The sequence below is a fragment of the Phoxinus phoxinus genome (assembly GCF_949152265.1).
Source record: "Phoxinus phoxinus genome assembly, chromosome: 10".
In the NCBI taxonomy this organism is placed as follows: Eukaryota; Metazoa; Chordata; class Actinopteri; order Cypriniformes; family Leuciscidae; genus Phoxinus; species Phoxinus phoxinus.
Genome location: NC_136885.1, coordinates 30,048,277 through 30,060,612, shown reverse-complemented (window position 1 = coordinate 30,060,612; position 12,336 = coordinate 30,048,277). Strand labels below are relative to the sequence as shown.

The window sequence follows — 12,336 nt, the reverse complement described above, 5'->3', positions numbered from 1 at the left end:
TAAGTTTTATTTAAGGCAACATGTTGCATATAGTATTTTACAATGCATTCAAGTGAAATGTGGTAGTTCTGTACAGTGATGAAGATGCATGTGGTGTAACCTGTAAATAATGGGGTGACTGAGTAACCATAGGGGAGTAACCAATTAATCATATAGATAGGCCTATGCTACCCAATCAGGAAGGGAAGAAATTAATGTGTGTGGCCTGCCTATCTGTACAAAACAGATGGAAACCCCCAGGTAGGCTATGAATAATCTGACAGAAATACTGTCACTGTGCCTGAAGGGGTTAAATGAAGTCGGTGGGAGGAGAAGGAAGTTTTATTTCCCGTAAGGTTTTTCTGTTGTTGTTCAGTCGGTAAATGAGGTCGCACGTCAACTGATCAGAGAAAAGAATCGGTAAGTAAACAGGTTGCAGTTCATTCTTTTGTAGAAGTTAGATCCTACAAGCTATTTTCCCAGCGTTGATAAATTCGTAATGCGTAGTGAACTATTAAGTTACTCAGGCCTTCATAAATCACTGTTATGATGGTTATGCCTCAAAATCTGGATATCTAGGCAACATTTGTGGTATAGTCGTCTTAAAATCGAGTAAACTGTTTGCCTAGACGGCATTGTTTGGATGTATTATCGAAAAAATATATTTTGGAGTACTTCCATGACTCTAGGGCTAAGTAATAGCTGTTTACATGCAGGGATATGAAATTATGTTACGATTAGTCTAATAAATGTTCTATGCACAGAGTAGCCTATTCATATGACCTACGTTTTCAAATATGTTCGATACAATTCGATCACATTATGTAACGTTATAAAAAAATGCAGCGTGATTGACTTCCCTTCCGTCACAGTCACATATTATGTGTATTGTACCAGGAAGGTGATAAAAAAACACAGCTGTTGTATCCCCTATAAATATAATTATATAACATATAATATAGTTCAGTTTCAATTGTATTGTTTTACATTACATTGTTTACGGAAAACATTCTTCTTAAAGGGATAATTCACCCAAAAATTACAATTTTGTCATTACTTGCTCACCCTCAAGCCCATTGACTTCCATAGTAGGAAAAAAAATGGCAACAGGTTTGGAAAAACTTAAGGGTAACTAATGACTAAATTTTAATTTTTGGGTGAACTATTCCTTTATGCAAACTATAAAATAGGTTTGCAACTTTAATCAGGAAATGAGAAACCGGTTTGTCGACTCCTGGTTCATGAGTTTTTTGCTTCCTTGTTGTTGCAGCATAAAAGCGAGCCTCATATTTCTGTGAGATATGGCCTCTTCAATGACCACTGAGGCTAATGGAGTGAGGGTAGTGACTCATGTTATTCCACTGGAGCAAAAAACTGAGTCTCCGGACCTAAAAGCAAGCTTGGTCAAACAAGAAAAGTCCAACTTGCCACCAAGAACAAGGATGTTCCTGAAGGGGAAGCCTATGTCACTGGGGGTGAGAGCTGGGCACATTTATTCCGATGCATACCCATATTAAATATGAGTTTAGCATTATTGACAGCATGTTGATTAAAGAAAATTATTTGAACTCACAGAGGCTGTTATTTCAGCCTAAACCATTTTAGCAGTTTGTAAAATATGTCCATAATTTGTTGATTTTAAATCAATCTTCCTTTGAACTTTCTCCCTCTTTTTAGATGAAAGTGATACAGGAAAGTTTGTTTAGTGCATATTTTCCTGAAGTGTGTTTGTGTTTGTGCAGTTGGTGCAGGTTTTTACTGGTTTGGTAATCTTGACTCTGTGTGCCATCACACTCCTTGTCAACATGCTGCATGCTGAGTTTGTAATCTGCCTTGGACTTCCTGTGAGTAAACATTCTGAGCCCTAATAATACTCCAACATAAGAAATATTAAAATGTATATAAGCTTTATAATCAATTATGCACGATAAATGTCACTGAAATATAATTTAATAAATCAGATTTTTTTATTCCAAACATATGGATAATTGTCCTAACTTAAACATATGGATAAAAAATTCTTTTTTTTATAAAAAATTTCTTATATAAAGAGCCAAATTAAATACATTTTTGTTTTTTCAGTTTGTCATCTCTGGGTCTGTGGCAATTGCTGCACATAAGAGATCCAGTCCTTCTCTGGTGAGCAAATTCTCATATTTACTATTTTATTTATTTTTAAACTCACTGCATTTAGTGCATACCTGGTGTGTTCCGATATCTACAGCATTCGGCACTCTCTCTCTGAAGTCTTCAAATGTTTCTTGAAAGCCTGAAAACGCTTTCTTTCTGTAAGAAATAAAAGTTTTGCTTTGTGTTTGTGCAGATCAAAGCCACACTGGTCATGAGCTTGATCTGTGTTCCTCTGGCCGCTGCAGGAGCCGGATACTTCAGTTGGGAGCTCAGCAACAGGCCGGGGAATGACCCTTGTAACGGCGGAGATTATTGGTCTTGTTCAAACATGTTTTGGAGATTTAATGTACGTCTGTATCTAGTAATGATCTCAAGCTTAAGTTTACATTTAATGAACGCTGATACATATGTCTTCCTGTAGCATATTCATTTGACAGATCTTGTCTGTTTACCATGTGCAATATTTTTTATTTAGAATTTGATGGATGGAGTAAGGGGTCTTCTGCTGGTGCTGTCTGTTCTTCAACTGTGCGTGTGCATCGCTCTGTCCGTCTTTTCCAGCCGGGCCATCCTCCAGGTAATAAGTGAACTGAATGAATATGTGTCAACCACATGACAAATTAGTGAATTATTAGTAAACTATGATATTCTGAAAACTTCAGTTCTCAGTTATAGTTTCCATTCAAAATTGTGAATTTACCTTATGCGCAAAATTGGAATATATCGCATAAAACATTTATGGATAAAGCACCCTTTCCATATTCCATATCTTCCATTTGCTTTCATCAAACACAACATGGGTTCTATGAATTCAAAATGTGTTTACTTGTAGATCCACATTCAACCAGCTTGCATTTTAATTTAATATGAACATTGATGTTACATAATAGTAATAGTTGAGCAAACTGAAGAGGCTATATAGGATTCTATACAACAAGCAATGTATGTTTGTTATACATTGTTTGTGTACATGTTCAGAAATGTCCTTTTACAACAAAATATAATCAAAAAGATTACATGGAGCTAAAATCCCTTTTATTTCTGAATAACAAATATTTCTGTTATCCTAACTCCCCATGCTTTGACCAAAAATACTAATTATTCAAGTGCACCAACCGTGATCAAACTGAGCATGCTCTGCTAGGTGAACCCTCACAACTAAACCGCAAGAACTTATGTCAATGTCAAGTTTGAAGTAGCTCAGACTGACAAATTGATGAATACTTTACACAATGTCAACTTTTTCTACATGCAATAATTCAGACATAGCCTGGTAATACCAAACTCTGCTACTTCGCTTTGCTTCATAGACAGAGTCTGGCATGGCATCATTGAAAAGTGTTTTCTTTATCGCGGGGGGGTGTGCTCGTCTGAAGTATAAAATCATTGGTTACCCGTAAGCCAATCACATAACGTTTGGTTATGACGTGTGTTATGCGCCAGCTCAGCAGCATCGAACTGCCACTGTAAACACATTATAAGTAATGCGAAAACGAAACCATCGAGAGAAATACCCATAGACAGTATATACCGGAGTGAACATATACCGGAGTGAACATACGGTCGTTTTCGATTTCCCCAATCTCAAACTCGGCGCTTAGCGTCTACGTCACGGCTCTCAGCCCGCCCTCTGTTCGTTGATTGGCCGGCTGTTTTCAGGGCGGAGGAAAACTGAGAGATATGTCGACGTCTCAGACTAAGTACAGAAGCAAAATGAAATTGAGCGGAAGTACGAAGTCTGACGTAGTCAGGCTAATTCAGACAACCTTTAAAATTAAAGTTGGATTCATTTTACAGAGTGTTTTGCTGATTGTGACATACAGACGTGATCTAACAAAATCATATTTTTTTAATTCCAGCATGATGAAACTGATGTTGATTCCTACAGCAGTGAAACCAGTCTCCTGAAGGTTGGGGTGGATTGCGCCTCCAAACCCTGAACGGCCACACACTTATGGCCAAGGTTTAGCCAAAAGTTGAATCATCATAACCTAAACCTTATAAAATTTGCTTTCTTTCTTATGGAATTGTTTGTTATAATACAGCATAGCCATTTCCCATTAGATGGTTTGTAATTTTTGCGGTATCACCTGGTATACATACACACTTCTGTACACGGGAATGTTCTGTGGGACAGATAGCACACTTCTTGCTGACTTAATGAATAAAATGCACTTTGTATTTCATTACTGGTCTTGCATTGTTTTGAGAAAGATCTAACTACGGTATATTAGCGTTCACAGCAACAGACGTGCTGAAGTCATTGTTGATTATTGTGCTTGCTGAAGTTCTGTCATCTGCCACTTTAAATGTTTGCACTCTTTAAGGTACAGTGGGTTCTGATTGGCTGTTCGCTATTCTCATAGAATTAGAACAATTATTAAAAGTTATCATTGTTAGTGTGTACTTTTATTACTTTTTTTTCATAAAATTATATGAAAAAATATTTTTGGAACATTTCATATTAAAAGCATTCAATGAATGTTTTCATAATTTTAAATGTATATAATTTTTAAATTGGCAGTGGAGTCAAAGTTTATGTAGCTAGCACAATCTGTCTTCTCAAGGTTTTTTTGTTTTGTTCGAACAGCCTATTTAAAGTGGATGTGATGTCGCTACCCTGCAGAGGCTGGGCTCATGAATATGTATTATTCCATGGAAATAGCCAGTACCCTACAACATTTAAAAAACCTACAAAGACTTTCTATTCTAGACTTAGAATGTCATAGTTTTGAAATGTATCTCATAATTATGACTTTTTATGTTAAAATCAAGATTTGAGTACTTTTTTATTATGTGGCAGAAATTAGCTTGTTAATTAGGGGGTCAAGACATGTTCCTGGATTAACATTACTATCCAAAAATGTTGTCCTAACACTATCCCTACCCCTAAATATAACCCTACCCATAACTTGCCCCTAAAATCAGAGGGAAATGACAGGTGAATAACACTCGTATAGACGCACATGCTTGCAAGTCTAAACTTGACAAACTGTCAACTTAAATCTGATTGGTTGATTGGGGCGTTGTTCCAGGATCAACAAGTATCTATTGTCATTTTTTGTCTTTTTTTTAAATTATTTACAGAAATTGAGAATGTCTATCATTAAAGTAATTAATTAAAATAATAATAACAATAAAACATTTACATTTTAGATTTTCCAAAAAATACATTTTTGATTTCCAGGAGTTAAGAAATGTCACGATGATGGACGTTTACCTAGTGGGCCCCGGACCCCTGGTTATAAAACCACTGCTTTACTAAGACATACACACCCATAGTCCATGTTTGCAAGACATTATTTAGGAGGAAGACAATAAACAGATGTTTCACAAATGTATTAGTCAGCAGAGTTTCTCAGAGCACACTCAGCTCTTATACTTTGAATAATTCATGACAGGGTTAAAATACCCCTCTTTCGGACGCTTGCAATGGTGTTTTCTAGAATAAGGGCCGGTTGTATGAGTGAGTTTTGCTCGGGACCGAGCCAACCTGGATTTCTCCTTTAGCCGCCGCCTCCCCTCCTCGTGACATCAACACTGCGGAGAGCCGCGCGCGCTCAGACTCTGCTGCAGAACGCCAGTGCGCAAAGGTAAGCGAGCGCTCCTCATCACACACGAGCATGTTAGTACACATAAATGTGTGCGTGTGTATGGAAAATATTATTCTCAATATGCATGGAGAATGTATTAGCTCGTATCCACGCCATACCAGCATGTTTTGTTGACGCATGTTGTTATGATTGTGTTTGCAGCGGATCGTGTGCTATTGATGAGTGATTGGTGATCTATCAGGATGTCTCTGTACGCGTCTCAGATTAAAGCTTTTAAGAGCGCAGAGCCCAAGACACTTGGCGTGAGTTTCACTATAGCACACTATCACATTATTATATCGATAAATGCTACTGTTTTACCTCTCTATCATTACAAATGTTTGATCAAATAGCCACGCTGGATGTTATAGACTGAGCAGATTGTTTACATATTGTTGGAATGCTGCATATGAGATTTTAGTCATTTAATCGGTGGTTTCCAATAAAATATCATATTTAGGTTTAAGTTTAATATAAATGCACAATGGACACGTAGTTTATTTACTAAAAGACATCTGGCCAACATCCAAGGACACACCCATATCTGAGAAGAAACGCATACTGACAGACTGAACTCAGTAAAATGATGTTAAAACAATTATAAATTCAATTAATTTTGTTGAGTATGGCAGTAAAGTATTTTATCTTGATTTTTGTATTTTTTGTATTTTTTATTACATAACGGTGCCTTAACACAGTCTTGTTTTAATCAAGAATATAATTAATCTCTATATATATTGAGAGTAACACACACAAGGACTGACCAAACTGCAGTTTGTTTGCAATTCTAATATTTTCTTTGCTTTGGTTTAGGCTATTGAGATCGTTATTGGAGTGTTGACTGTCATTTTGAGCTCAGTGGTGTATAAGCTGCACTATCATATCCAGCGTGAAATCATCATCCTCATCATCAACGGTGCTCAGGTACAAATACACATACATGCGGATAGATTTGGGATGTTTAAAATCAGTAATGTGACACATGGCATTGTTTCCTACAGCTTCTGATAACTGGTGTTGTCCTGGTGCACACTGCGAGGAAGCCAACTAAATGCCTGGTATGAACACACAAATATTAAAATCATCTGAAAATAAGAAAGTGTAAGAAAAAGAAGCATGGAAATTTTAGTTAGCTTATTAACTTAGTACACTTTTAGAAGAAAAGGTTCTATATGGAACCTTAAGTGCTTCATATAGAACATTTTAGGGGTTTAGTTTTAATGAATTAATTTAGTTTTAATTACTTTTTAATTTGAATTAAAAAGCTTGGAAATATACATTATCACTAGACATTTCTCTTTATATAGAATTATTTTGGCATTGAGTCAAGTATCTTAGGGTTCTACTTCTACTGTATATAAAACCCCATTTAACCTTTTTTTTTCTAACAGTGTTAGTACAGTTAGCAAGAATTATTTGGCTCTGAGGGTGTTTACACGACAATGATGTACTATAAACGGAAAAGTTTTTCCTTTCAGACGATACATCAAACGATCCCCGTTCACATGGATCCGTGAAAACTACTAAAAACGCTGTATTATGCATGCCAGGCTAGTAGTTGGCGATGTTACTTTGTAAAGAAACACAACGCGCCTGTGCACACGCAAGTAATGCATCTCTTCTGGTCGTAGTAGTGGTGCAGTAAATCCACACTGCTGAAGAACCGTTTATAAACTCGATATCTTGAGCAACACAAATGTAACGTAGGCCAGAAAGAGCTGTGTGTGTAAACCCATAGACAGTATATAAGATGGACACAGCGACCCCATAGATTTCAACGGAGAAAAGTGAAGCCCATTTGAAGCACTCACTTCCTGATCGCCAGGCGTACTGCGCAGGCTCAAACTGAGCTTGATGACGTAGATGTGACGTGAACAATGTGTCTGACAGTTGACAGTCACTGTGCTGAGAGAAATCTGAATAATTCCCTCCGAATCTCGCAGAGGAGAGCGCGAGTATTAGCTGTCCATGAGCTAGCAGCAGGAGCAACTTTATCACTCTCTATGGGCTTCTCCCTTGACTTTATCGGACTTGATGCCTCCACGTCCCCCCGATTGCTTGCGAGCTTCTCCGCCGGTCTATACTGTAATTTCTCTACAGTGCGACAGAGAGTCGAGTGGTTATGACGCAATCATTAGCCTATTTTTACAAAAACGGTTTCTACGGGGCTATAACGTAAGATACAAAGTAATGGAGCCTTTTATACATTGTCATGTTTCTTTAGAAATAAATAATGGACAAATGGAGTCTTTGGACGCCTCAGATGTAAAGTTATTCGCTGTCAAAGTGACGCCAAAATGAATGGGAGTCAATGGAATGCTAACAGCGGGTGATGTTCTGCTACAATGGCGGCTCCCGGGAGGCTTCAGTTTCCGGTGGATGGATTACCCCCTTGTGTAAACCTCACTCCCCTGGCCTCATGAGGTGTGCTGGTGACTGATGCTAGCAGCTGCGGTCTTTAACATCCTCGTTAGCACACCCACCTGCCAGGCCGGAGACCCCTGCTCGAATCCCGCTTGGAGCGGGTCGAGCAGGACCGGTTACATTTGGTGCCGTGACCCGGATGGGAGTGAGGTTTAGAGTGGTGAGTGTAACGTAGGCCAGTTAGAGCTGTGTGTATAAACATCACTCCCCTGTCCAAGAGGTGTGCAGGCGACTGACGCTAGCCGCTGCAGTCTTTAGCGTTCTTGTTAGCACACCCGCCTCCCACGCCAGTAACTCCAGATCGAATCCAGCTCGGATCGAGTAGGACCGGTTATACAAATATGTCCTGTAGTCCGCCATTGTTGTTTTGGTTGTCAAGTTCTTGCGCGTGCATAGACTGAACACATAATACGCATGTATTTTGTATTTTTCACAAATTCAAGCTTTTGTAGTTTACATGGAGACGATAACTGGTACAAGCTTGCGTTTTCAGACCCCCAAAACAACGTTGTCATGTATATGAACGGCCAAAAGCGCATGCAAAGTTTTTAGCTGAAAACAGTGTCGTGTAAACGCCCCATGAGACTCTAAATATAAAGATTTGTATTAAAACCTATTCGTGAATGCATACAGGAACTTTTAAACGACTGCAGTCATTTGACACAAATCATGTCAGTCTTTCTCTTCTCATTTAAAATCCTTTAAGCTCCCTCCGTCTGAAAGGACCTTGCGCTCCGTCCTGTATTGACCAAATTAAGTGCAGGCTCAGCAACAGTATCTCTTGTATAGTCAAACTTCTGATGACAAAGGTCTTCTTTACATATTTTTTTGACCAAGTACCGCCCACTTACAGTAGATTGCAAGACATTATTTGATTGGCATGTGAAGTGACCAATCACATTTTATGTCCTTTAGAGGCAGTGAATTTTCCATATATTTTTGAACATTCATCATCGAAAGTGAGATTATTAGAATGAGATTGGAAATAAGATGATTATTTATTGTTGAAGTACATGTCCGTTCATTTGTCGCAGGTGCTGACAACCATTGTTCTGCAGTTACTAACAGCAGCATTTGATATTGTTGGATTTGGGCTCATGGCCAGACACATCCCATTCAGAGGAGAGTCGTACTACTACAGGGACACAGAGGTAAACAAACAGAGACGCCCCATCCTGTTCTTCCTCGAGCCAAGACACCTTCATTCCCTCAAGTGACTGATTACTTTACTATAAACAATAGGATGGGACTCAAGGATGTCTTCAGCTATTACAAAATGGGAAAATGTTATACTTCAACCAGCCAACTTGCTTTGTTCAAAAAATGATTTAAAATTTTGAGAGCTGACAGTTTTAGTTCTGTCTGTCCTGTACATGAATCAGAAAAGCCGATGATTTTGAGAGTAGGAATCAGGAAGCTGTACATCGATCTGAACATCGGTCCCTGTCAGACGGCAGACTGTGGTTGAGTGTGTGTGAGCAGAAAGAGAGATGTGACTCCAGGCTCTGTCCTGCTTGTTTCAGTGGTGTTGTGACCCACTTCACTCTGTTTGGGCTTGCTGTGGAGAAGGAGAGAAAGAGGGACATAAAGAGGTGAGTCACATTACAAGCTTTAAGATGCAGCAGGGAATACCACAAACACATCCTGTGACTCCAAGCAGGATTAAAACTCTAATTCCGTTCAAGATTAATGTAATCTGAATTCCCCCCAAGTTATAGATGAACACACATTTAATGCTTTAATGTTTTAGGAGAGAACTCACATTAATTTGCTTTTTGTTGCACAATTTAGCCTAGTAGTCGACTGATGTTCCTCAATGGCAGATGATGGTATCAGTAACTAAAGCGCAGCATGGCTATATAATGTTGATATATCGATGTTGTTGTTACTAACTAAAACGATTAAAAATCATAAAGTGACGTAATCATAAAGTTACACTTTACTACATGTGCTTACTATAGTAATACCAATAAATTATGCATAATTACAAGTAACTAACCCAAAACCTAACCGTAACTATTGTAAGTACATGTAATGAATTAATATTACTCAATATTAATTGAGTAATATTACTTATAATTAACTTAATATTATTAAGTAATATTAGTATTAATAGTACTTATTTGAGTAATTATAATGGAACTGTCACTTTAAAATAAAGTGTAACCAAATGTTATTTTAAAAGTTACATTATAAAACTTTAAGCCGAAGTGCTAAAACTACAAAAACTGAATAAAAAAAGAACAAGAAAATTACTAAAAAATAAAAGTACTAAAAATAAAATAAACTAAAAGTATAAAAAAGCCAGTATAATATAGCAGTATATAAATAATACTAAAATAACACTGTGATGTACAGTATATAGCCTAGGCTAATGTGAAAATAGAAAAAAATTGAAGTCTATCATTAGACTTTTGAAATATTATGGAATTGATTCATTGAAGTATAACATTTTCCATTTCCTTCTCTGTATATATTTATATCGTTTTTTTGTGCCATTAATTTGCATGTGATTATGATTTACCATGTAAAAAGACATATTCCAACAGTTCAACACCACTGTATTTATATTATGGTATTTGTGGTTTGTATTACAGTTCTTAGTGAATGGGATCTTGGGAACACTGATCGGTTTCCTGGTGCTAGCATGTATTATCGGTTTGGTTGTGTCTCTTTTTGGTGTCTACGTACTTTCTGTTAGTGCCATTAAGGTACGTAGTTCAGCACTGCTATTAAAGATAATTATGTTCTGTTCCAGATATCTATTCATGTTTTTAAGGCTAATTTATGAAACTGACTGTCAAATTGACTGTTTTCTCTTAGGAAATGACGCCCATCCCTCACTCCACTGCAAACCAACATTATGGTGCTGGCATTCAGGCCCAGAATGCGATCCATGCTGGAAACTGACAAAATAAGAGACATTCAGAGCAGAAGGGTACAGTTTTAGCACAGTTTTACACCATCTACAAAAGAGGACTGTTTCACCTTCCAACCACTCACAGGTAAACAACCACAACAACAGAAAAAAGAAAAAAAAACTTTTGTGATGTAAATAATTTTTTGGAAATAAAATGGATAAAATCTCGTTTTTTGCTTAGCTGTTGCTCTTACTGCTGTAGGACTGCTGTAATTTCGAATGCTCAACTTAAAAGTTATTCGTACCCAATTCATTTTTGCTCTTACAAACTTCTGAAGCTTCTTAGCATGTAACTCTAAGCAAATGTCTACCCAGAAATCTTGACCAGAATCCAATGTTATAGATGTATGTTATGAGGGTAAGTGTTTATCGTTCTTAGGATATGTGAAATTCAGCTTTAGGTACATAAAAAAAACGGAAAAGGAATTACTGTATGGTGAATGGGAACGGTAAGATGTGATTCCGACTTGTTTTGTAGCATTTTGTACCACCTTTTGCATGATTCTTTATATCGGTCAACATGTTTGTTTTTGCCACATGAGGACATATGGGGCAACATTTATCAAGTTGATATTTGTTCGTTTGCAATTTGAAACCAAAAAAATCTAACAGCATTGTAAGCAGGCCAAATAGTTATAAACACAAACAAATCCTGGCTTGATAAATGTGGCCCATGTACAGTGAAACTCCTCTAAAGCAGAGTAATGTGAATTTAAACACCAGTAAATTACTAAACAGCATCGCTTGGCTTTTTTTGTCATCTCGTTTTATCCGTACTGATTCTTCAGGAAAGCTATGATGACTGCCAACTCTGTAAGTGCCACCACTTGTGACCAAAATCATGGACACCCTAATGACTAAAGGTCAGAGGTTGAACCCTCAGTCAAGGGCTCGACTTTGGTGATGTAAAATCCTCTCGTGGAAGCATGTGTTGTTCGTTGTGTCTGTAGATCTTTGTCTTTATGACAGCATGTGAGATTTACATTGTGCCTGTTCTCTGTGACCTTGACGTGTAGTAAAATGAAACCATGTAGTATGTAGTTATATGGCTGTGTTTGTGTTTGTATTTGACTGAATGACATTTCAAATAAACATGATTTAATACACAATCGGATGCTCTCATTTTATTACTTTATTTGTCACAGTGCACTATCAAATCAGTAGACATGAATATAAACTCTCAGCAAATAATTGAGAGTAGCCTACAATTTAATCCAGAAAATAGGTTTCAAAATCTTGATGCATTTTTATAGAATTTTATTGTAAATTACTAGCTTGTTGTTTCCACCA

At 37.3% G+C, this 12,336-nt stretch overlaps 2 protein-coding genes across 3 annotated transcripts; both read left to right on the top strand.

Annotated features, from left to right (window-relative positions):
• Window positions 1-181: 181 nt before the first annotated feature.
• LOC307005506 (membrane-spanning 4-domains subfamily A member 4A) lies at window positions 182-4,295 on the top strand. The gene is made up of 7 exons (XM_079625747.1): window positions 182-399; window positions 1,250-1,454; window positions 1,722-1,823; window positions 2,062-2,118; window positions 2,303-2,455; window positions 2,585-2,686; window positions 3,969-4,295. The coding sequence occupies exons 2-7, from the start codon at window positions 1,281-1,283 to the stop codon at window positions 4,047-4,049; spliced, it is 669 nt and encodes a 222-aa protein (XP_079481873.1). The 5' UTR covers window positions 182-399; window positions 1,250-1,280; the 3' UTR covers window positions 4,050-4,295.
• Window positions 4,296-5,381: 1,086 nt separating this feature from the next.
• LOC307005090 (uncharacterized protein) lies at window positions 5,382-12,153 on the top strand. 2 transcript variants are annotated; one of them, XM_079624900.1, is made up of 8 exons: window positions 5,382-5,702; window positions 5,865-5,965; window positions 6,516-6,626; window positions 6,704-6,760; window positions 9,161-9,277; window positions 9,650-9,718; window positions 10,724-10,837; window positions 10,950-12,153. In XM_079624900.1, the coding sequence occupies exons 2-8, from the start codon at window positions 5,906-5,908 to the stop codon at window positions 11,034-11,036; spliced, it is 615 nt and encodes a 204-aa protein (XP_079481026.1). In that variant the 5' UTR covers window positions 5,382-5,702; window positions 5,865-5,905; the 3' UTR covers window positions 11,037-12,153. The 2 variants fall into 2 exon arrangements, with proteins under 2 accessions (XP_079481026.1, XP_079481027.1); XM_079624901.1 differs by lacking the exon at window positions 9,650-9,718.
• The last annotated feature ends 183 nt before the right edge of the window (window positions 12,154-12,336 follow it).